The sequence below is a fragment of the Equus asinus genome, chromosome 20 (assembly GCF_041296235.1).
Source record: "Equus asinus isolate D_3611 breed Donkey chromosome 20, EquAss-T2T_v2, whole genome shotgun sequence".
NCBI lineage: Eukaryota > Metazoa > Chordata > Mammalia > Perissodactyla > Equidae > Equus > Equus asinus.
In genome coordinates, this window is record NC_091809.1 from 93,606,244 (window position 1) to 93,631,732 (window position 25,489).

At 39.8% G+C, this 25,489-nt stretch overlaps 1 protein-coding gene across 1 annotated transcript in view; it reads left to right on the forward strand.

Annotated features, from left to right (window-relative positions):
- SWAP70 (switching B cell complex subunit SWAP70) overlaps positions 1-25,489 on the forward strand; it is a 66,389-nt gene that overhangs the window by 2,317 nt on the left and 38,583 nt on the right. The window contains exon 2 of the mRNA XM_014844088.3: positions 19,885-20,025. Coding sequence (XP_014699574.2) covers positions 19,885-20,025 — 141 coding nt within the window. The remainder of the gene's footprint in view (positions 1-19,884; positions 20,026-25,489) is intronic.

Here is a 25,489-nt window from a genome sequence, read left to right on the forward strand (position 1 = left end):
TTTAACCTCCCTGCTTTTTGTTGTATTTGTCATATTTGTTAATCTACATACATTAAAAACCCCATCAGACTATGTTAAAATTTTTTGCTTTCAGCTATCATTTTTATTTTAAAGATCTTAAGAGAAGAATAGTTTTCCCCAGATAGTCTCAGATTACCCCTTAATTTTATAGAAAAGGTAGATGAAACTTCTGAGATGTTTGGTAACTTACCCAAAGTCACAATTGTAAGTAGTAGCTAAATCCAGAACCAAGATTTTCAGTACTTTTGAGCTAGTGTTTCTTCCTTTTTTCTCTTCCAATTGATGGCATAAATGACCTGTTTTCTATTACTTTTGTTGCACTTCATTCAAAATCGTCTTTGTGGCTGCTTGTAGAGAAAGTGTCCAGAGGATTCTTCACTGCAGATGTGGCAGGAAATAGTAAATCCCAGTTCCTAGCTTTCACCCACAAGATGTTGACAGTGCCGCTGTCCAGTTGTATTTTGTCTGTTTAACTGAGAGTTTGGGATTGATTCAGTTCTGTTCATCTTGCCAGTGTTTCTGGAATTGAAAATATTAAAAAACTTTTATTAAAGTCTATCCTTTTTGGTGTTTTGACTCTGAAGTTTGATGTTCAGTGATCCATTGACTAGGAGTAGGGTTTTTTCCTTAATTTGTTCATTCACTCATTTGCTCATACAATAACCTTTGTGTCTACTCTGTGGAAGGTACCATGCTAATTTCATAAAAAGGTTAGTATTATTTTTTTTTCTTCTTCTTCTCCCCTAAGCCCCCTAGTACATAATTGTATATTCTAGTTGTAGGTTCTTCTAATTCTGCTATGTGGGACGCCACCTCAGCGTGGCTTGATGAACGGTGTCATGTCCGTGCCCAGGATCTGAACTGGCGAAACCCTGGGCCACTGAAGCAGAGCGTGTGAACTCAATCACTCGGCCATGGGGCTGGCCCCCAGAAGATTAGTGTTTTTAGGCTCTTAAGAGTTAATATCTCCTCAGAGGAAATATCATATAATTGATTTATTAAATAGCAGACTAAAAATTACATATCCAAAATAAGGGTTAAAATTTATTGTTTTGGAAAACTATATGGGCATTCTAAAATATTTTTGACACTTGTCTTTTTGAATTACCTTCACCACATTTGACACAGTGAATGGATACATTCACTGACTATATACTGGACACTTCATATGTTAGATACTGTGTCCAAATCTAAGGGTGATATGGTGGTAAAGGTGGAGGAAAAAGAAACAACCACGAGGGGCCTGCCCAGTGGCGCAGTGGTTAAGTGCACATGTTCTGCTTTGGCGGCCTGGGGTTTGCCGGTTCGGATCCCGGGTGCGGACTTGGCACCGCTTGGCATGCCATGCTGTGGTAGGCGTCCCACATACAAAGTAGAGGAAGATGGGCATGGATGTTAGCTCAGGGCCAGTCTTTCTCAGCAAAAAGAGGAGGATTGGCAGCAGTTAGCTCAGGGCTAATCTTCCTCAAAAAAAAAAAAAAAAAACAAATAGGAATCTTTGCTTTCAGAGAGTTTAAATTTTTGTGGGCAAATTAAGAAGATAAGCAACCATTATAGAAGGCACTCTCTTTCTCTAGGTTATATTACTCAGATAATTACTCTATTCTTAAAAAATGTAAAGTCTGGTGGTAGAGATAAGAAATACAGAAATATTACTGGGTAGAAGATACTGAGTGTGACAGAAAATAAGGGGCCATGAGATTTTAGAGCGTCAGGCAGTTACTTTTACTGGTGGGATAACGTCATGAAAGAAGCTTTTTGAAATGAACTCTGAAGGAAGCTAGGATCTGCTTATGTAGAAATGGGGAAGGATTAAGTCCATTTCATTCATTCATTCATTCAGTAGATATTTATTGATTGTAATTAGCTCTAAGGGATCCCTGTGAACTGTTGCAGGAGACAGGAGTTAATCAAGCATTTATGGGGACTTCTCTGTAACTTAATTTAGATTGGAGTATAGACACTCTGTGTGTTTGTGTGTATGGATAAGAGAGACTTATTGGTTATTGGTTAGATTGGTGGTTACCAGAGGGGAAGTGAGGAGGGAAGAGGGCCACAGGGGTGATAGGGCACATTTGTACAGTGACGGATGGTAATTAGTCTTTGGGTGGTGAACATGAGGTAGTCTACACAGAAATTGAAATATAATGATGTACAACTGAAAAAAATTATCCTTTTAAATATATTTATGCTTTACAACTCAGAATACATGAGCAAAGTAAAAAAAATAAAAGACAGTTATTGCTGGTGATAAAGCTGTAGAAATCGATTGGGGTTAAGGCATGGAAGGTTTTGAGTGCCAGGCTAGTTAGGTGGATGCTCTAGGGCCTCCGAGTTTCCTGAGGGGTGACGGGCCGTGATCAGAATTGCGCTTTGGGAAGTCACTTGGGCAGGGACATATGTACTGGGTTGGAGTGGAGTACAGTGGAGTGGAGGGGAGTGAGCACATTGGAATTAGGAAACCATTGCAGTAGCCCACGATGAGAGGTAATGGGGGCTAGCGGTGGTGAGGATGGACAAGTGGGGGATCATCGGTGAAGTAACCTTGCCGTCCACGGGCCTGGACCCATGATTAGGTGTAAGGAGAAATGGACACAGTCAGAAATGTCTCAGATTTCGACTATGAATGACCGATGGACCATAGTGGTTTTTAGTAGAAAGGAAAGTTATGAGAAGAAACTCTTTAGAGAAGAAATGATAGTTTTGAACATGTAGAGTTTTGTTTGTTGATTTTTTTTGTTTTTGAGGTCCTTGATGGATAGTTATTTAGCGGGAGATGACGTCCTTAGAACGTGTGGTGCTGTCGGTACAGGATCTGACAGTTGAAGTTTGGAAGAAGGAGAGAAGAGATTCATCGATGGGCTGGGGGAATGGCTGGAGTGGATGGTGAAAGGAGGAACAGAAGCCAGAGGACCAGAAATCAGAGATGAGAACCACGTAGGGCAATGTTGGAGCTGAGCCAGAAGAGATTTTCAAGGAAGACATGCCCTCTTATCTTTGAGAGTTAATTGATGATTATTGTTATATACATATATTTTGGAGATTGTAAAGCAGTCGTATTGATCCTTCACTGCCGTAGCTCAGAAACTACATATTTCTTCTCTAAAGAGAAGTTGCGAAAACTTTGGAGTATTGGCATCATCTTGGGAATAAATATACTTTCTACTTTTAAGGAGACTACAGTATAGTACTCATTTAGATAAATGTTTTTGAGTCACTCCTATAATTAGTAAATATTGGCCTTGAGGGCCTCCAGGTTAATAAAGAAAAGCTTATGTTTTTAACTTAATTTTTGGGATTAACTAATAGCACATTTTTGAGTAAAACAAAAGTTACTAAATAGATTCTGACACTTGAAATCCAAAGAAAAAATTAACATATTTTGTTGTTCCAAACGTAGACTTCCATTAAACTTATCAATAAAATAAAAATACAGAATACAGAATTTAAAAACCACTTGTGACTCACATAAGGTGCAGTAGAAGCAGATACTGGGTTGTCGTCCAGTCACAGTGGTGTTTACTTGTTAAAGCAACTAGGCAAGAGGTCATTGCAGGTCAATATCGTCTTCATTCTTCATTAGAGTAATGCCCTCCCCCTGCCCCCCAAAAGGGGAAGCACTTCTGCCTCACTTTCCTTACCTCCATGCTTTGTCTTCCTCCTCCATGCCCTGTGATCTCCTTGGGCTTTTTTCTGGCAGTCTGTGCGCCCTGTGCAGGGGCCCTGTGTCTCTTTGTCTCCAGTTGTGGCCTTTCTGGCTCCCCACCTGAGTTGCAGCTGTACAAGTCTTCATCCCCACACCCAGCCTGTGCACCCCCATAGAAGTCATCAGCTCAATTTGCAATTGGATTGTTAGAAGGCAGCTCGTTATTTTATAGTCGTGTTAGTCTGGTGTTACTTTATTTTCCATGCTGGAATACAGGGGGACACTAAACTAAGTGATTGTTTTAAGTTAAGCTTTTTTTTTCTTTTGGTGAGGAAGATTGGCCTTGAGCTAACATCTGTTGCCAGTCTTCCTCTATTTTGTATATGGGACACTGCCACAGCATGGCTTGGTGAGCAGTGTGTAAGTCTGCATCTGGGATCCAAACCTGTGAACCCCAGGCCGCTGAAGTGGAGTGTGTGCACTTAATCACTATGCCACTGGGCCAGCCCCAAGTTAAGCATTTTTTAATTGTGTAGAGATCTACTTTTCAGCTGCTGAAGTAGACAGGAGTGGGCCAGTGATGGGAAAAGAAATCTTCAGAAACCCATTCTCTACTTGCTTTTAAACTTATATTCGTGAATAGTGTTTCCTTAGAGCAAACTATATAGTTAAAGACTTTATTATTCGTTTTGAATACAGTTTTGGTATACTCTGTGATTACTGATGGGAGCTTAAAACCTACTGAGAGAGATTGATGGAAACATTTCTTTCTTTGGTTTTTTTTTAGAGATTGGCACCTGAGCTACCATCTGTTGTCAATCTTAAAATTTTTTCCACTTCTCCCAAAGCCCCCCAGTACATAGTTATATATTCTAGTTGTAGGTCCTTCTGGTCATGCTATGTGGGACGCCGCCTCAGCATGGCTTGATGAGCAGTGCTGTCTCTGCACCTGGGATCTGAACTGGCAAAACCCTGGGCTGCCAAAGCAGAGTGCGCGAACTTAACCACTCGGTCGTGGGGCTGGCCCTGAAACATTTCTTTTTAGGAAGGTGCTACATACATGTAGGTAGCTGAGTAAATATCATTGAAGGAAATGTTAGAAATTTTTTTTCACTAAATTTTTCCTTGTTTTGGTTTTTGTGCCTTTCTTTTGTCTGGATTTTTTTTTAAATAAGGGATCTTTTTTTTTTTTTTTTAGGTGAAGAAGATTGGCCCTTAGCTAACACCTGTTGCCAATCTTCCTCTTTTTGCTTGAGGAATATTGTCCCTGAGCTAATATCTGTGCCAGTCTTCCTCTGTCTTTTGTATATGGGAGGCACCACAGTATGGCTTGATGAGTGGTGTGTAGGTCTGCACCTGGGATCTGAACCCGCGAACGCTGGACTCCCAAAGGAGTGTGTGTGAACCTAACCACTACACCACCAGGCCAACCCCTAAATGAGGGACATTTGTCAATGGATTCCATATTTTAGGAAACCTTATTAATAGGCCATCTGAAACAGACATTGTAACTTTTAGATTACGTCAACCTACAAAAACAGAAACCAGTTTAAGAGGCAAAGTATTTATTTGGGATCAGAGAATTGCAGTTTGGGGAACACAGGTCCAGGTAGAAACCCAAATAGTGTCCCCATTACAGGAGAGGGCCTCAGGGTTCTAATGGGAAAAAGGCAGGAAGATGAGGTAAATTGTAAGAAAGAAGAGTTCATTGGTGCTAGATGAGGCGAGGCTAGCTTTGTGCTTCATAGATGGCCTCAGATTCAGTCATTAGGCAGAAAGCTAGACTGGTACTTCATTGATTGATTAGCGAATCAGTCATCAGCAAATTCCAATTTCATCGGTTTTTACAAACAGGATATTCTTGTCCTCACTGACTTCTTGGAATGTTGGAGGTTTGGTCCTGTTTGGAAGACAAAGAAAACAAGACCTGCAAGGCAATTCCTCTGAAGTGGCTGCTTGGCTCTATTTTAATGTGGCTCCACTCATGTCATCTTTCATAGTTATGTGACTTTGCAGAAGTCATTTAGAATAGGTATAGGGCATATCATTGGAAGTGGAGGTAATAATTATTTTCTTCTCCACTGATGTTTAAAAATTATCTTGAAATTATTTAGAATTTCAGTGGTCTTGCTGAAGATGCTAAATCTCAAATGTTGCTTAAAAATAAGTGCAGTTCCAAGAAGATAAAAAAACGAAGGCTGTTACTTAAACAAATGTACATTAAAAAGAAACCTTTTTCTGTAACTCTGTGTGGTGATGGATGTTAACTAGACTCACTGTGGTGATCATTTTGCAATATATACAAATACAGAATCATTATATTGTACACCTGAAACTAACATAATGTTATATGTCAATTATACCTCAATTAAAAAAAACCCTTTTGAATAGTTCATATACACACATGGTATAAAATTCATAAAGTTCAAAAGGGCATTTATAAAAGTGAAAAGTGAGTTTTCTCCAGCCCCTGGCCCACACTAGTCCTGCCCTGGAAGTAACCATTGTTACTAGTTTCTTCTTTCCTGAGATCAAAATGTACCTTAAAATTAATACTCTTATTGTTATAGTAAGTGTTTTCCTCTTAAAATATAGCAAAATCTAGAGATATTTTTGCAACCTCTATTATAACTTTACTTTTCAATTATGGCTGCAGCCTCAATTACATGTCAGTGCAGGAAATGTCTTGAAATAAGCTTATTGGCTCTGCATTTTTATTTTTATCTTTAGAAACCCAGGTTTTTGTTTTGTTTTGAGTTGTGCCCTTTTGAAGTAGAAGAGCTTACAACTCTAGGGAGATGTAAAGGAAAAACGTTATTCGAGGAGCAGCATGGATAGTTTGAATCCATATTCTTTCCTCAGTGATGGATTTTTCATCTAAATGTTTTTATTCTTTGCCTTGCAGTTGGTTTATGTATCTTGTGGATGATCTTGTGTTCTGTTCCCATGTAGGCATTTAGCCTCACATATTTTTAACTTTGCCAGTTAGGAAAGTAACTGAGCCAGGCCAGTGGTCGGTTGAAAATATAAAAGGAGCAGGTTGTAGCAAAGGGCTTTTCTTGTGTGAGATGGAATGTAAAAGATATCGTCCATTCTGGTGAACTTGGCCATGCATAGGATTCCGTCTCAAATCCTGAGTGTTATGTTTCTCTTAAGCCCTGTGGTGAAAGTTGTTTCTGTTGAGGAACTAAAAATCTAATTTTAAAAATGAGGTTAGGGAATCGGAGTCGTGAGTGAACCTATGAAAGTCTTTGTACATGTTTGTTATACTTGACCAAAATAAAACAGTAAAGACAGCTCTCTAAATAAAGAGGATCTGAGAGACGTTTTAAAATCTTAAAATGGTGATGATGTATTCCTGGTCGCTTCCTTTCTCTATTCCTTATTTGCTAGAAAGTTTTCAGTGAGATAACTTGGAAATTTTGGTTTTTTTTTTTGAAATCCGTGTAAGCCTTTGCTTTATGGAAGATAATATGTAAACTGTGAGGTGCTTTCTTGTGTGTCTGGCCCTCCATCTTAATAGCCAGGGCATTTCTAATCTTATGACTCAGAGCTCTTACCCTTCCTGAGCGCTGCTTCGTGTTTCCCCTGGGGTCTCACCACAGTCCCAGAGGTACCCGGTAGCTGGAAGCTGGAGATGGACGAGGCCTGGGTGACCTTTTCGCACTTACTCAGTTTGCCATCACAGAGTAGGGAGTCCTCATTCTCGCCCAGCAGGAGGGTTATTGTAGTCCTCTGAGTGATAATTAGCACGTTGGAACTTGGGGGTGGGGGTGAGGGTGGGGGTACTCTGACTTGCCTCCTCAGTCCCGGTTATGTGTGTCCCTGTACTCTTCCTTCAGCATAAGCCGAAGTTATCACTTTGCCTCAGCTTCCTTTTTCTTCCCCAAGGTTTCATTTCATAAATCTGTTTTTCTGCTTTATTTCCTTCTTCTCATTCTGTCTTCAGGTTCCTTCTTTTTTACTTAAAATTTGTGTCTACTTGCAACTACAGTTCTTGGAACTAATTAATTAGTTATAGAAAGTATTTGAGAGTAAATCTGCATATAGTTGAATTTCATATAAGAAGATCTTTTGATTAGGGAGAGATTTCTGCAATATTGGAAAAACTAGTTTATTCCTCTTAGGTCTTTTCTGTGCCTTCTATACCTTTGGCTTCTTTAGGAATAATTAGCTTTACAGCTATGTTTGATTTGGGCCAGAAGGGTGGTATATGTGGGCATGGTGTACCAACCAGAAGTGACACCAGGTAGGATGAAAGTTGTTGTGGTCGAATGCACAACGTTGAAAGTGGTGTATTCCCTGGATGGGCCGCTCTGGGAGGATGGAGCACCATCTGCCTTGCCAGGCAGCACATCCCCATCAGTTCTGTCGGTTCTTAGGTGAGGGATGTCTCAGCCACATGGCTCTTACCCTGGAGCTGAGAGCAGGAGCTGCTGGGCAGCTGACTCGACTCTCACTGACTTTCTTCAGTGTTGACTTGAGAAAATGCTGTAAGGTAGTGGGACACCAATCAGACTGAATTGGGATTCTGAGGGTTTCTACCTGGGTGACTCTGTAGAGTTTGCTTTGCTGCTTATATTTTAAGATTATCTGTTACATGGGAATAATAAGACATTTAACAGCTTGCATGTTTGAGTAGATGGAATTCACAACCTTTATGTGTGACAACAGAAACATTTACTAGCCACCTATTTCCTACCAAACACTCATGTTGAAGAAAATTAATCTACAAAACATATGAATTTGAAGGTTTCTGTGTACTGAGCACCTTTTCTTAGGGATTCAGGGGAAGAAAAAAATATACAACGTTGTCCCTTACCTTGAGGAATGTGTGGTTTAGTAAAGAAGATAATATGTGAAATGACCTCAACAAGAAAACATATAAGAAAGTTCTAGAGAGGGGCCAGCCTGGTGGCACAGCGGTTAAGTGCGCACGTTCTGCTTCGGCGGCCTGGGGTTCGCTGGTTCGGATCCTGGTGTGGACAAGGCACCGCTTGGCAAAAAGCCATGCTGTGGTAGGCGTCCCACGTAGAGAATGGAGGAAGATGGGCATGGATGTTAGCTCAGGGCCAGGCTTCCTTGGAAAAAAGAGGAGGATTGGCAGAAAAAAAGAAAGTTCTAGAGAGCATGGAAAATGAGTGGTCTAGGCCATGCTGTCCACTACCTTAGCCATTAGCCACATTGGCTGTTGAGCATTGAAAAATGGCTAGTCTGAATTGAGATGTGCTGTAAATGTAAAATATACACTGGATTTCAGAAACTTAGTGCAAAAAAAGAATGTAAGATATCTATTTAATAACTTAAAAATATTGATTACATGTTACAATATTTTGGATGTATTAAAATTAATTTCACCTGTTTGCTTTTACTTTTTAAAACTGTGGCTATGAAAATTTTGAATTCCATATGTAGTTCGCACTATATTTCTATTGGACAGGGCTGCTGTAGAAGTTCAAAGGAAGTAGAGAAAAAGATGCAGACAGTTGTAGACAAGGAAAGTTTCATGGAGGAGATAGAACGTCAACTGTTTCTGAAGGGAATGGGACAAATCTTGTCCAGTATAGTCACAGAAAGATGGCAGGTTTGGTGGTGGCGTTGTAGATAAGAGCAAGAGCTCAAACTTGGAGTAATTGTGAGCAGTGAGGAAATACTCTGAGTGGAGTAGAATGTTAGCTTTGAGACATAGCGGAAGATTAAGATTTAAAGGGAGGGGCCGGCCCGGTGGCGCAGCCGTTAAGTTCACATGTTCCGCTTCTTGGCGGCCCGGGGTTCGCTGGTTCGGATCCCAGGTGTGGACATGGCACCGCTTGGCATGCCATGCTGTGGTGGGCGTCCCACATATAAAGTGGAGGAACATGGGCATGGATGTTACCTCAGGGCCAGTCTTCCTCAGCAAGAAGAGGAAGACTGGCAGCAGTTAGCTCAGGGCTAATCCTCCTCGGAAAAACAAAACAAAACAAAACAAAAGATTTAAAGGGAGATGGGGTTATATTTTAGGAGTTTTCGTTCTTGCATAGAATAGAATAGATGGTTAATATGTACGTGTTGGCTGACAGTCTGTGTTAGAGTGAATAGTTCAGAACTGATCCTGTAAAGAGGAGAAGTCATTAAAAGTTTTTGGGTAGATGTAAGATGAAGTTATAGTTTTGAGATTATTCTGATGATGTGGATGTGATGATTAGAGGTGAGGGGCTGGAGATGGGGAGACCATTTAGGGGGCTGCTATGAAAGTTGATGAGTAAGTTGGTAAGCACTGGACCAGGATAGTAGTAGTGGGAATCAAAACAGATATGTTCCCTGCCCTTATAGAGCTTAAAGTCTGGTGAGTGATACAGACCAGCAAACTGGCAACTCAAATGTAGTGAGACACAGGAAGTACATGGTGCTGGGGAACGCAGAGGAAGGAAACCTCCCTAACCTGCGGGGAGGATTGGAGGAGTTAGGCCAGAGAATGCGTCCTAGAGGAAGAGCCATTTGTTACCGACCTTAAGGATGTGTGCAACCCTCTATAAGAACATCTATGATGAAAGATTTGGAAAGTCAGTCCCTTGGAGGAACAGGAAGAGTGGTCAGGAGGGAGAGCACTGGTTTCGGAGTTGGGAGACCTGTCTCTGCTCTGTTGTTTGTGTGGCTATGGGAAATCACTTCTTGCTGGGCTTGTTTCTTTATTTGTAAAATGTAGAGTAACAGACAATCTTTGAGGTTTAGCTTTCTAATTTAACTTGATGTGTTTACCACGGTCATATCCTGGTGAGTAGTTGCTGTGCAGCACCTCTCTGTTCGGGCCTCGGAAGGAAGAACAGGACCTGCTGCTGAGGGCAGGGAGCCCTAGTTTCCCCAGCCTCACATTCTCTGCTTAGCCTCAAGTGGGTAGAGCAGCTCACTCAGTGGAGAAAGGAGTTGGCCTCGGGTAGAGGGGTGGGAGGGCTGAATTAGATCTGGAAATGGGACAGACTGTAAGTAAAAGGTGCAAGAAGAGGAGATTCCATAGTTTGTGTTGAGGAAGTGCTGGTGCCAAAGTCAGAATGGTGGGAAACATGTTTTGGGGGTAAAGGTGATGAGTTCTCTTTCGGCTCCTGTTGTATGTGAGGTAAATACAGTGTAGAAATCTCTAGTATTTTTTAGTGTTATAAACCAGGGCTCAGTTGAGAGGTCAAGACCAGAAAGAGATTGAGGGTCATTAGAATAGAAGTGACTTGAAGTTGTCAGAATAAAAACACTTTTTAAGAAGAGAATAAGGAGAAACAAGAGTTTAGGGCTGAAAATTGGGCTTTGGGAAACGTCCAGATTGGGAGAATGAGGGGTGAGGGAGGTGAGCCCATGAAAGCGCCTTTGTAGACGAAGGAGGAGAACTTAGAAAATATTATGTCATGGGACCAAAAAGTCTCAAAGGAGGGCATGATCCAGAGTGCCATTGCCAGAGACTTGGGAAAGTGACTTGTTCAGAAGTGTCTGTCCCAGTTGGGTTCTCCAGGAAGCAGATGTCGAGACAGACTTGAGGGTGCAAAGGGTTATTGGGGAGAAACACTTATGGGGGGGAAAAAAAGAGAGGAAGCAGTGTTGGGAAGAGGAGCTGTGAAACCATGGTACGGACTTGAGAAAATCGGGAGGTCTGGAGCCGAGATGGCCTGTTGGAGGACTCCCGTGTTGGGGAGAAATGATGCTATCACCTTGCTTATGTATTGGCTGGGAACTGGCTTGAGAAGAATGTGGTCTTGGCTGTTACCACCTTGCTCAGTCATTGGCTGAGGTTTACCCTGAAGGTAGTGAGAGCTGGAGGCTCTCTGCTAACCACGGTTCTTGTAGCTGGGCAGCACTTCCTTTCTTGAGGAGGGATCTGAGCGGTGCATTTCTGTGTCTGCCACAGAATCCTTTTGAAAAAGCAATTTCACAAGATTGATGGGGATAGCAGCCATGTTGTAGGGACCATATAGGGATCGGGTGGTCAGAAGATGGGGCTGCAGAGGTAAACCTCAGATTTGTGATCTTTATCATCACCTTGAGTGTGTCCTGTGGCTTCAGATCTTCTCTTGGAGAAGAGTGTTCTAAATTGAGCTACCTGATTTCTCTTTCTTCTACTTCAGAGTTCTCTCTCACAACACTTGTTAATTCTTAGTGAATCCTTTCCTCAGAAATCTTGAATTTTGAGGAACTAGACTGCTTTGCTAGATCTCAGGCCAGATGAGTTATGCATGCTAGATCTGGTGGTATTAATAACTAATAGAGGCATTGTTTTTTACTCTGAAACTGATCTGAATTGGGGATTCCAGTTTAACAAAAATTCTTTCTGGAAACATGGTAGTATAAATAAAATAAATTAAAAGACTCAGATCTAGATAAAGATGATGGAGAAGCAAACTAAACTAAAAAAAAGGAAAAAAGAAAATGAAAATTCTTAATGAGACTCAGTTAGCAAGGATTTGTTGAACAGTTCTCTCATCAGGCACTTTACTAGGTTTTGGTATTGCACAGATGGATAAAATATAGACCCTCTCTTTAAGGAAATTCAGAGTAGTGGGACAGAGAGACACAGAAGCTAACTGGAGTTAAATCTTCTTACAAATGATTTATCTTCTGAAAGAAATTTGTTTGTGCTATATTCCACTGGGAGGCTGGAATCTTGAGGAGGCTGTCCCAGATCAGGAGACTTCACTACCCGTAGCATAGCTTCTTCGAGAGGCGTGGCAAAGCATAGTTCTTTATGGCTGACTCAAAGGAGTTAATTTCATCAACTGTATAGTCCGACAATGATCTCTTCGGATTTTCTAATTTTATTGATGCCCTCTGGCTGGAACCCCCAAATATATTTAATTTTAAAATTTTCCTTAAATATAAAAGTTTCACTTTTTCTGATTATAAAGATAGTATTAGAATATTCAGACGACATATTAAAGTACAGAGGCAAAGATAAAAGTTCTGAAGTTCCACCACCAAAGGAGATGCAGTTTACTTTTTAGTGAATATCTTTTCTCTCCCTCCGTCTACCTGGCCCCCTCCCTTCCCCTCCCTCTCCTTCTCTGTTTCCCCCTGCGTGCACACACATGCATGCACACATACATATATATCCTTTTATATAAATGGGATAGTATTTCATATGCTTTTGTAACCTATGTTCTTAAGCATTGTGTTAGTATCATCTTTCCATAGTGATGCATATAGATACAGACACTAGACACCATCCTTATAACTATGAACTGTTCACTGTGTTGATGCATCATGCTTTATTTAAGCACTTTCCTATTCACAGATATGTGAGGTGTTTTGATGTTTTCAGCCAGGCACGCTGCTAAATATCCTACAATGTGTAGGACGCCTCCCCTTCTCCCTAAACAAAGAATTATCTAGCCTGAAATGTCAGTAGTGCTGAGATGGAGAAAATCTGCTCTATGCCTCTGTGGGTGCTCTGTGGGTGCTGGCAATCTTTACTCCCCTATATCTGCTTAAACACCAGGTATTGTTACTCAGGCAGAAAGTAATAGCTCTTTTAATTTTCATTATTTTGATTACTAGTGAGGTTAAGTATCTTTTCCTATATTTATTCGTCATTAGTTTCTTTTGTGAGTTTTCTAATCATGTCCCGTTGTCCGTTTTTCTATTAGGTGTTTGTCTTTCACTTAATAATTTCTAAGAGTGATTTGAATATTGAAACTATTAGCCATTTTTGCTTGAATGCTTTTATGCTTTTTTGCTTTTGTGCTGTTTCTTGTTAAAGAGGAATTAAAAATTTCTTATGTTCTCAAATTTACCACTGTTTTCTGTATGGTTTCTGAAGAGGCTAAGTTAATGAATTATCCAACATAACTTATTAAAGGTGGCTCACTTAGAATAATCCAGTGGCGTGGGCTGTGGTTTGGTGGCATATATTTTATGAACAACATACCACAATGGTATGTTTGAGGTACATATCCTGCCTCAGTCTGTCCGTAAGTGTTACACTCCTGCTGAGTCTTCCCTGCCAGTCACTGTGAAGGACACGGAAGAAAAATCTTAGGCGGGGTTTCCTCCCTTCCTGAGCTGCAGTTAGGTATTCGATAGACCACTAGTCTTTGAAACAGAATGCAACTAAATGCCGAATAGGAGTTCAGTGGGGGAGGGGGAGCAGTGAAGGTTTCCTAGAGTTTATGACGAATGACCTGGTCTTGAAGGATGTGACTAGGCAGAAGGGAATGTTTCCAGCACAGGGCATCATTGTGAGACAGACCGTTAGGAGACTTGGGTTCTCGTCCCTGCCTTGTCACTAATCAGTGTGTGACTTAGGCCAAGGCTCAGGCCCCAGGCTATTTATCTATGAAATAAGGAGATAGGAGTAGGATATTTCCTCAGATTGTTGTCATTATTAAAGTATTATGGTTTTACTGTTAAAAGAATCCATTCAGCATTTATAGAAAGCTTTCTGCATTCTAGGCAGCATGCTAGGTGCTGTTGCTTGCAAGGTGCTGTGGCCAGGAACGCAAGAATGGGTAAGATGTGGTCCGTCCTTTCAGAATTTACAAGCGTACAGGAGAGAAAAATCATGTATGCTAGCATAAAATAGGAAATACAGAGTGTTTGGGAAGCGTGGAGTGGGAAAGACCAGCTTGATTTTGGGTGGTGGAGGCTTCGGAAAGAGGAGGCATTTGTGCTGGGTAGAAATGGAAGTAGGAGTGGTTGGAGCAAAGGCCTGGAGGGGGTGGGGGGTAGCACAGGGTTGGTTTGGGGAACAGGGAGTAAACTGGTTTGCATGTGTGCAGTTGGTGCAGAGGGGTAGGAAAAAATAAGGCTAGAAAGGTAACGTGGGGCTTCCTTGTGGAGTGACTTAAATCCAGAGCTCAGATACTTACTTGGCTTTTACTCCTGTAGGCTTTTATGATTTTTGGACGAGGGGATAATGTGACGTAAGCAGGACTTGAAGATTAATTTGGTGAAAGTGTCTAGGATGGTGATTGATTGCATTCAGGGATGGAGAGAGAGGGCATTGTCAGCAAAGACTTTGAGATTTTTTTTTTTTTTTACTATAACCTGGAAAATTTATTTATCAAAAGAGGCATCAAATAAAAGATGAAAACTTTGAGATTTTTGAAGCTGAACACAGTAAAGATAATTTGAGAGAAAGCAAGTAAAACAAGCAGGGCGAAAAGATATTGTCAGGAAAGGGAAAATGACTCTATGTGGTAAAGGGAAGGACTTCATTAGACAATGCTCTTAAGGCAAGGCATAGCAGTGGTAGGAAATTGGTCATTCTGGTTCATTGTTAGGAAGGGTTTTCTGATACTTTGCCATTAGCTTGAAATTTTATAAATCAGACAGGAATTTTCATGTTTTAAAAAAAGATTGCCCATTATGAGTTATAATTCTGTAATTGTGTTGGTTCAGATAAGCTTGTTGGAATAGAGATCCGCACCCCCCCCCCCCTTTTTTTCACTGTTGAACTTTGCCCATTACGCACATCCTGTAAAGGGAAACTGACTGGGGGGGCATATTTCAGAGAACCTTTATAATCTCTACATCTTTGGGAGGGAGGAGTGAACATTATGCACTCACGAGCGTTAAAACACTGTTGAGTCGTTCATGTTCTTGATTTCATTTTCATGATAGTTGGAGCAAAATGCTTAAAAGGGGTAAATGGCAAACCACTGAACCAGAAACAGACCACGCGAGCAGGGCTCATGCAGTTAATTAGTCATCTCTTGTCAGTGGAGGCCATGCAGAGGCAATAACTGACAGCTATGAAGGAACTGGAGAGATGAGTTTCTGGCATGGATATGGATCTTTTATTGTAGTAACAATAGTTTATTCTTCAAATTGGAAATGAGAGCAAGGTTGCTTAGCAATCGTGTAGGCGCTAAAAGAATGGCCTTTGGAGGAGCAAGGCATTTGAAGTGGGATAAATTCAACTTTTTCAAGAAATTTACAGACGCTCTTATTAGAGCGATTCAGGGGGAGTCATTTTACAAATCGAGAACTTGTAGTCCTCTTTCCTCCAGATTGTTTTTGTCCGGATCTGCTTTCCAGCTTCCTCATCTGGAGAGGAAGCTAGTGCTTCTTGGAACTGTTTCACCCAAAGGCGGGTGCTATGACGGGGGGCTCCCAGAGCGAGAATGGTCCCGGATTTCTAGGCATGTGTATTTCTTTGCCACTGGGTTTAACTTGGCTCTGCTAACAAGCGCCAGCCCTTTTGTTGGGTCCTGGAGAGCTTATTGGGTGTGGCTGGGGGAGCACCAGTTCACTGCACCCTAGCCATGTGCATGAACGCGTGGCCACAGTCACTTTTGTATAGGCAGGGCTCTCTGTTTTTCTAGAAGGAGAGGGAAGGTGGCACAGTGTGGCAAAGCATGAGACTTGGGTTCTAGTCCCAGTTTTACTACACATAAAATTCTGTGATTTCGGGCACATCTCCTAATCTCTGAATCAGCCTCTTCATCTGTAAAAGGCGGTTATATCTACTGTCCCAGTGACGAGACTAAAACCAGCTAAGGGATGATGTGAGTCTACTCTGAAAAGCATGAACTGCTGTATAAGCTTATGGAGTTTTAATTTCTTCTTACTGGTTTACAGTCTGGCTTTCAACATTTTGGTTTCTTTATATATTTTATTTTTTATTTGAAAAAATTGACATACTGTCTAGAGTTTAAAAAAAATTACTGAGGGGCTGGCCCCATGGCATAGTGGTTAAGGTTCAGCGTGCTCTGCTTTGGCGGCCTGGGTTTGTGGGTTCAGATCCCAGGCAAGGATCTATACTACCCGTCAGCCCTGCTGTGGCAGTGACCCACATATAAAGTGGAGGAAGATTGGTACCGATGTTAGCTCAGGGCTAATCTTCCTCAGGAAAAAAAAAATGGCTGATAAAAATTTTTAATAAGTTTTAAAGATAGCACAAAATCTTTTTCTCTTTTAGTAACAAAACTTTTTCAGTTATCTATTATTTGGTTTGTTGTTATTTTGTTTGAAGAAGACTTTCCTATTCTAGCCCTTACTAACAATGGGAAAAGCTGAATTTCTGATCTAAATTATAGTTCTTTTTGCTGAATTCATGAAATGAGTTTGGGTTAACAGTTAAGGATTGGGCTTTAAAAAAAATTGTTTTTAGAGACGAGTCCAGCTCCTTATTTTGCAGCGAGGATGCTGAGACTAAGCGAGTAAGTAGCAAAATATTACAGTATTGAAAAAGGGCAAATGGCAAACCACTAAACAGGAACAGACCACATGAGGAGAGCTGGGGTGCAGGTTTCCTCCTCTAGGGTCCTTGTTACCCTAATGTGCTGCTCCCTCACAGTTGGCTTAACTAAATAAAAGTGGTTAAAACAATTAGCACTGAATTCAGCTATCCCTGTATTTAACAGAAGTCCTGTTTAATTGTCCAAGGCTGAAGTCTAGAGTTCAAATCTAAATCTGCAGTGGGATCACTGAATTGAACTAAGCACCTAACATACAAAGAGCATTGTTGTTGACTTCAGAGATCTAAAAACATAATGTTCCTTGTTACTAGAGAGTGATGACCAGGTTGTAGTCTAAAAACCTGAGTTCTAGTCTCAGTTCTGCTCAGTAACTTTAGTCCAGACAAATTTAATCTCTTTGAGCCAGTACTCACCGTCTGTAATATGAGAAGGATGACAATATGGCATTCAAGACCCCTGCTAGGACTTTAGTTGGAGGATTTATGAAACCCAAAGGCAGAAAAAGGGGTGGGTATGGGAGAGATTAGTGTCTCCTTTTTGTATCCTGAGGACTTTACATTAATCCACCACTTTTTTCATGTTAGGGCCCTGTCTGGAAAGCCTTCCAGTTGCCCTTTTCCTCTCCACACACTCTCCTTATTTTAAGGCCTGGCTTACATTTCCCTTCCTCTGTGAAGTCGTGTCACTCACTATTTCTCCTGCTGGAACTCATTTATGGCCCTTCCGCCGCACTCATCCGTTAATCATGGTACCTTGCTGTGGACTATGTCTTCCTTTTAGACCTCATTTCTAGGGAGTAGGTTAATGTAGAAGTATAGACTTTGAAGATAAATAAGTTTAATTGTGTGATCTTGGGCTGGCCACTTTTAAAAATAGATATTTAATTTTTTAAATAGGTAGTACATTTTTGAATAGGTAAATTTTTTTTCAAAACTGAATAGAAAGGGGAGGCCGCAGTGAGAAGTCGTCGTCTACCCCTAGTGTACCGTCAAACTAGTCTTTCCCCTCTTGTTATTAGTTTCTTATGTATCTTCCTAGAGGTCCTTGTTTTTCCTTCCTTTTTTGTTTACTTAAAAGATGGCACACTATACGTAGTCTTAGGTACATTGCTTTTTCTCTTAATTTATCTTGGAGATCTTTGCATATCACTACACACTGAGCTTCCTCATTGTTCTCAACGTTTTATGGATGTGCCGTAGTTTAACCAGTGGTTGGGAATTTTTGCTTCAGTAAAGTCCCAGTTGATTTTAAAATTTGAATGACCTTTGAGCCGTATCTGAGAAATATGCTCTTTATTTCTCTAAAACTTTTGTTTCGGTAGTATGTAGGTACAGTTTTTAAGCACTTTATTTACCTTCTTGATGTTGATCTTAACAAACCTCTTTGGGGGTAGACGCTATATAGATTTTGGCAGATTAGTAGAGAAAGGAGAGCTCTAGTTAGGATTTTGCTGACTGTGGTGCAAGATTCTTCAGTAACAGCTCCGCCGTGCTCTGTTCGTGTGCTCTCCTGCTGGCAGATAGAGGGTTTGCTTGAGTAACACAGCCTGCTTTGTAGGGGCTGATAAAAGTCTTCATTACTTCATTTATAACCATTTGTTAATTTACTTCCTTTACTTTACTTACTTCCTTAAAACCAGTAGAGCATGTAGAAAAGGATCTCCACATAAATGAAGCTTTGAGAAACAAAACAAATGTAGAAAGAAGATATGCAAATGTTGTTTTTATAGAGAAAATTTTTTTAATCTTAAAAATATTCTAACTAAAATATGTGTATGCAGAAAAAAGTTACTTGCTTAATGGAATTAAAAGTCTTCATTGAGATGAATGTGGCCCTTTAAATGATTAAATGGGTAGGGCTGAGAAAAATAGAGAATATTTTCACCTGGAATTTAACATCTAGTAAGATTCTCTGTTAAGGCAGGTACAGCCTTACCTGTGTAATTTGACCTGATTAGAATGCACAAATGAAATGGAAGGGGTTTAAGTTTTATTTTTAAATCTTCATTTAATGTAAAATAAGATTAGTACTGAGACAGCCCAAACTGCTAATTCAACTACCTGAGTGTTAAAGTGTGCACTTGGGTAATCGCCAGGACCACTAACCGTTTATGCAGTTGTACATCACTTCACGACGGGATAAGTTCTGAGAAATGCCTTGTTAGGTGATTTCGTCACTGTGCGGACATCATAGCGTGTACTTACGCAAACCTAGACCGTGTAGCGTACTACACACCTGGCTATATCGTACTAGTCTTATGGGACCGCCGTTGATAATACATGCGGTCTGTCTTTGACCGAAACGTCATCATGTGACACATGACTGTAGGGAATGCAAATTTTCTACAAAATATTTTCAACCATTGTGGTGACTCCTGAGATATTTTTGCTTTCGATTTTTCTTATATTTCTAAACTAGGCCCTTGATTTCTTTCTTTTTTTATATTTATACTCTTTTATACTCATGCTGAAAACTTAGCCTAGCATCATAGAATTTTAGAGATGTTTGGACACTTAAACATTGGAAATTAATATTTGGTATATTTGTGTGTTAACTTGGCCCTTCCTATTGAGCAAAGGAGAACACTGAAGCCCAGAGATGCTGTGACTGTTCAGGTCAGCCACCTTGTCCAGAAGCCCTGGCTGCGGCTGCCGTGTATCAGCTTCTTTCTCCAGCAGCTCTAATTGACTGACACAGCTCTGCTTTGGGAGAAGTTTAATTTTGAACACATTCTTTTGCTCTTTCCCGCGTTTTTCTTTCCAATGTGGGCCAATTAATAAAAGACTACAAGGAATATTAGTCAACAGGCCTTGCATGGAGCCTGGCTCATTGTAGGCATGTAAGAGAACTTGTTTGAAGTGACCCAAAACTGGGGAGGGAATGAGAGACACTCTAGGGTAACAAGGAGGGAGCTGGCAGCTGAGCAGTGCTCACCCGGCCTGTGTTGGTTTATTCTGCATCTTTCTCTCCCCGGGGCAGGGAGGAGCCAGTTTGTTCAGACAGTGAAGGTGCCGTGTGCTGCTTAGTGGCTACCTGTTAACTACTCTCTTTCTCTCTTAGGTCCTTTCCCATAATCTGTGCACAGTGCTGAAGGTTCCACATGACCCCGTTGCCCTTGAAGAGCACTTCAGGGATGACGATGAGGGGCCCGTCTCCAACCAGGGCTACATGCCGTATTTAAACAAGTTCATTTTGGAGAAGGTATGATTCTAACCTCTTCCTGCTCACAGCATTGATTGCCTGTCAGCTGGGCCCCGGAGCCCCTTGTTGGCGAGTTCACTGAGGAGTTCAGGCGAGAAGCACCGGGAGAGGAATCAGAAAGGAAAGAAAGGATGAGAGACTGGCGATGCCCCCTACGTCTCCCTCTTCCCACTGTCTGCTAAAACTTGGTGTGATATTTTTCCAACTTGGCTCATCTTTTTGAAATTAAGAACTGTTTTTTGTATTAATCTCTACCTGTCTTCTCTCAGGGTGCTTTTTCTTTCCTTTTCAAATTCTGGTTCCACCTGTACTGGCAACAGTCGTTAAACCATGGGTATGATGGGGTAAAATGTGAATACAAAAAAAAGATGTTAATTATCTTTACTAAATAGGTATTATATAGCAAAATTTTCATCCTAGATTCTTCAGAGTACCACTCGGATGCCTCCTCTGGGCTCTGATATGAGTAGAGATGCTGCAAAACCCTATTATGTGTTAGGAAGCCAAATATAATGTATTGGCGTTTACTACCGTGTTCAGTTTCTCTCTTGTTTTGGAAAATTAAAAATTGACACATGAAAGTATTGAATTTAATGTACTTTTATTTCTTTTTAGAAGAAAATAATCTCAACTGATGGTACATTTAAGTAATTAAAAAACTTGGTGATTAGTGGCCAGCCTAGTGGTGTAGTGGTTAAGTTATTAGTACACTCTGCTTCTGGCCCGCAGGTTTGGATCCTGGGCACAGACCTACATACCACTCATCAAGCCAAGCTGTGGTGGCATCCCACATACAAAGTAGAGGAAGATTGGCACAGATGTTAGCTCGGGGCCAGTCTTCCTCTCACACACACAAAATGGTGATTAAAAAATTACAAAAGGTAGCGCATGCTTGTTATTAAATAGGCAATCAGTATAGAAATATATGACATAAAAAGTGAGTGTTCCTTTACACTTTCTAATCTGACTCTCTAGGAGTAACACCACTATTAACAGTTTGGTCAATATCTTTGCAGACCTTTTTTAATATACATGCATACACACACCTACACAACATAGTGTTTTGTTTGTATATGAATAGGATCATGCTATACATATAGTTCTTCAGCTTATTTTTTTAACTGAATAACATATTAGTGTCATCTTTCCATATAATGTACATTTGGTTTAGATATAAAAGTAATCATATATTCACATGAAGAGTTGGGAATTCCTGCTTTTGCCTATTTATAACACCAAGCATGTAAGTTTTTTTTTTTTGGTGAAGAAGATTAGCCCTGAGCTAACATCTACCACCAATCCTGTTTTTGCTGAGGAAGATTAGCTCTGAGCTAACATCTGTGGCCATCTTCCTCTATTTTATATGTGGGATGCCTGCTCATTTTCCCATCACCTAAATACCACAACTATTACATATTTTTTTCTATGACTTTTTGGATTTTTATTGCTATTTATAGTTATAAATTCTTTTTATAGTTTAGTGTCTTTTTATATTAGCAAAGTACAGTATTTACAATTTATGATAATTTAAATTAGTAGTTTGGAAAATGCTGAAATGTTGGTCAGGATTCTTTTTAAAAATCACATATTTTTCAGAAATTTTGTGGTGAAGATTGTCAAAATTAGTGTCTTCATTTATGTTGTTTTCTTTATAGCTATATCTGTTATTCCAAAGCAGTCTCACAGTACAATTTTCTGCTCTTCAGTTGTGTGTGTCTTATATGTATATGTGTTATAGATGTTTCTTAAGTATTCCCCCTGCAGAGATGATAACATCACCTTGATCATAGTTAAATTAAAAAAGAGAGAGAAACCACACCGTAATGAAATGTAAGATTTAATCAAACTCACAAAAGCCACGTCCTGTCTGATTCCATACGTGTATAAAATATCCAGAATAGGCAAACACATGTTTAGTGTTGCCAGAGGCTGAGGGGAAATGGGAGTGGTGAGTGATGACTAATGGATTTAGGATTTCTTTTTGGGGGCGATGAAAATGTTCTAGAGTTAAATAGTGATGGTGGTCGCAAAACCTTGTGAGTGTACTAAAAACTTCTGCATTGTACACTTTAAACCCTGAGTTTTATGGTATGTGAATTATATCTCAATAAAGTGATTTAATCAAATGGTACAGAAAGTGATGTGTGAGGTCTCAGAACTTTACGGGACGGTGCTGTACTGTTTTCTGGAGCTGTTTTGGTTGCTGTCTGTTCATTGATCAGGTTCATTTATGTTCTATAGTTGTATTATAGGTAATTATGTCATATTCAGCAAATAGATGATGACCTACTCTGTGCCTGTGTTTAATTTTAAAAATTAAAGACAATAAGCAGAATTATGTCTGTTATTAAAATATAGAACATACTAGAAAATTCTTAGAAATCTGGAAATTGCTTTGTTTTTCACTGCTGGAATTTGTGTGGGCTGGGCCAGTGGATAGAGAAACCTAGTTTAATATCTTGAATGCTGTACCCTAATACTGTATTTTGTTCTCCTTGGAGTAACTTTGTTTAAACATCTTGAATTTAGGTTTTAAAGTGTTCTTTGTTGTAGTATTTAGGTATTTTAAAGTATTGTAACCAAGGGAGAAAATGTAGCACTATTTAAAAAATCCAAAATGAGCTGCTAAATTTGGAGAAAAACTTATTCACAGAGCGTGAGGGTGTGATGAAACAGTGAGGCCTTGTTTACTATTGCTCCGCCACCTGGAGTGGAATTCTGCCAGTTCTTCAATCCGAATAAAGCAGCCGAGGTTTCCGTGGTGTGGGTTTAAATTGAGCGGAGATTAGTGCCTTGTTTTGAAACTTAGTTGGAAAAAAATTGCCAATAGTGGCCGAAGAATGTTAACATAAAACTTAGAGATTGTCATCAGTTATGCAAAGAAAATATGAAATAATGATTAACCATTTGCATGATATACTTACGCACACAGACACACACACACACGCACACGCGAGTCTCATCTGATCTTCACGTTAATCCTGCAGTGCATCTCTGGAGTTCTTACCCTCTTTAACTCAGGAGGAAACAGAGCGTGAGGCTGCCTAACTGGTAAGGGGTAGATGATTTTGCACCTAAGTCATTTAACTTCTGGATCAGTCTGCTTCCGACTGTACAATGAAGGGATTAATTGCTCCCTTCTAAAATTGTTCTGTTTTTCCACTTATTGGATAAGTGGGGGCAGGGGTGGAGTGGTGAGGGCATTCTGATAATCTCGAATTTATCTCAACCTCGTTTAGTTCTCTTAGGTTCTTTCTGAGGTGTTTTAAGATGTTCCTTTTCTCTTAATTAGTTATCTGGTGTTTCTTAGTGCTCATTTTGGTCAGTTTTCCCTCAGGTGTTTTAAAGATTTTATTTATTTTATTTATTTTTATTTTTCCTTTTTTCTCCCAAAGCCCCCCAGTACATAGTTGTGTATTTTTAGTTGTGGGTCCTTCTAGCTGTGGCATGTGGGACGCCGCCTCAGCATAGCTTGATGAATGGTGCCATGTCCGCGCCCAGGATCCGAACTGGCGAAACCCTGGACCACCGATGTGGAGCGCTCGAACTTAACCACTCGGCCATGGGGCCGGCCCCTCTTATTATCCTTTAGTGTGTTATTTTTTCTTTCATTGTTGCTTGAAAATTATACGGTATTAATTTGGCACAATGGTCAAGTTGGACTCTATATTTTCATCATGTTTGTGAAGTTATACGGGACTAGAAAACTTCTGAGTGAATAAAAAGATTCCCTGCTGAGAACTGTGGATGATGTTATGCCATTGAACACTGGCCAGCAGTATAAATCTACGAGTGATGTAGTTTAAAGAAATATTGGTTTTTCAAATAACAAGTTTATTGAGGTATAATTCACATACCATACAATTTAACTGTTTAAAGTGTACAATTCAGCAGTTTTTAGTATAGTCACTTTTTTGTGCAACCATCACCACAATCAATTTTAGAATATTTTCATCATCTTTCCTCAAAAAAACTGTACCCAGTTGGCACTCCCTCTCTCCTCCTCCACAGCCCTAGGCAACCACTAATCTGTTTTTTGTGTCTATGGATTTGCTTATCCTGGCCTCATAATATGAGTGGAATCATGTAATATGAGGGCTTTTTTGTCTGCCTTCTTTCACTTAGCGTAATGTTTTCAAGGTTCGTCCACATTGTAGCGTGTAGCAGCACTTCATTCTTTTTTATGGCTGAATAATATTCCATTAAGGACGTACCACATTTTGTTTGCATATTCATCAGGTGATGGGTGTTTGAATTGATTCTACTTTTTGGTTATTATGAATTTGCTATGAGCATTCACGTTCAAGTTTTTGTCTGGATGTATGTTTTCACCTCTCAGTATATACCTAGGAATTGCTGGGTCATATGGCAACTCTATGTTTAACCTTTTGAGAAACTGCCAAACTGTTTTCCAAAGCAGCTGTGCATTTTACTTTCCTGCTGGCAATGTATGAGTGTTTCAGTTTCTTCATATCCTTACCAACTCTTGTTATTTTCTGTTGTTTTGGTTATAGCCATCCTAGTGGGTGTAAAGTATGGTATCTTACTAGGTTTTGATTTGCGTCTCCCTGATGGTTGATACAAAGTATTGTTTTTAAAGTTTTTTTTTAATTTTAAAGGTAATACAGGCTATTATTGGAAATTTAGAGAAAGAAGGAATTTATTAAGACAATATATATCACCCATAACCTTACCATCTAGAGGCAGTCACTGTTAACATTTTGATCTGTTTGCTTTATTTTTTATCTGTCTTTATTTTTTAAAATATGTTTTGTATATATTATTTTTCAAGTTGGGATCATACTGAACACTTGACATTAATATTGCCTTTCCCATGTCATTATAATTTTTTTGAAAACATGAGTATAAAGATAAAAATGCTAACATTTATTTAGTCTACTGTGTATCAGGCACTATGCTAAATGTTTTAAACCAGTATTCTAAGTATGTCTTTCTATCAACTCTGTGGATTACGTACCATCATTACCATCATTTTAAAGATGAAGAGACTGGGCCTTGGGCTAAATTGCTTCCTCAGGTCACCCAGCTGCTAAGTGCTATCCAATGACTGTATAAGGTCTTGTCCTATAACTTTATAACCATTCACTTTTTGGTGGACTTTTATTTTTTTTTCCACTCTTATAAAGAATAGTGATTATCCTAGGTAAATGTTTATCTGATCTGATTCTCTTTTAGGATAGATTAGATTATTTGAAGTAGGATTATTGATCGGAGTGTGAATGCTTTCTGAGAAAGCAAATTCTGACAATTTCTAAAGCCTACAATTGGCCACTTTCCCTGTCTTCTGAGAACTGTCTCTGCCACACGAACTTTAGTCTTGAGCTAGTTTGGATGAAAATTCTAGTTTAGAGAACATGTGAGTTCAGTTTTGTAAATACTTCTAGTACTCTGGGTCAGAGTTGAGCTCTATAAATAGTATAGCTATCTTGTTGTTCATATGTAT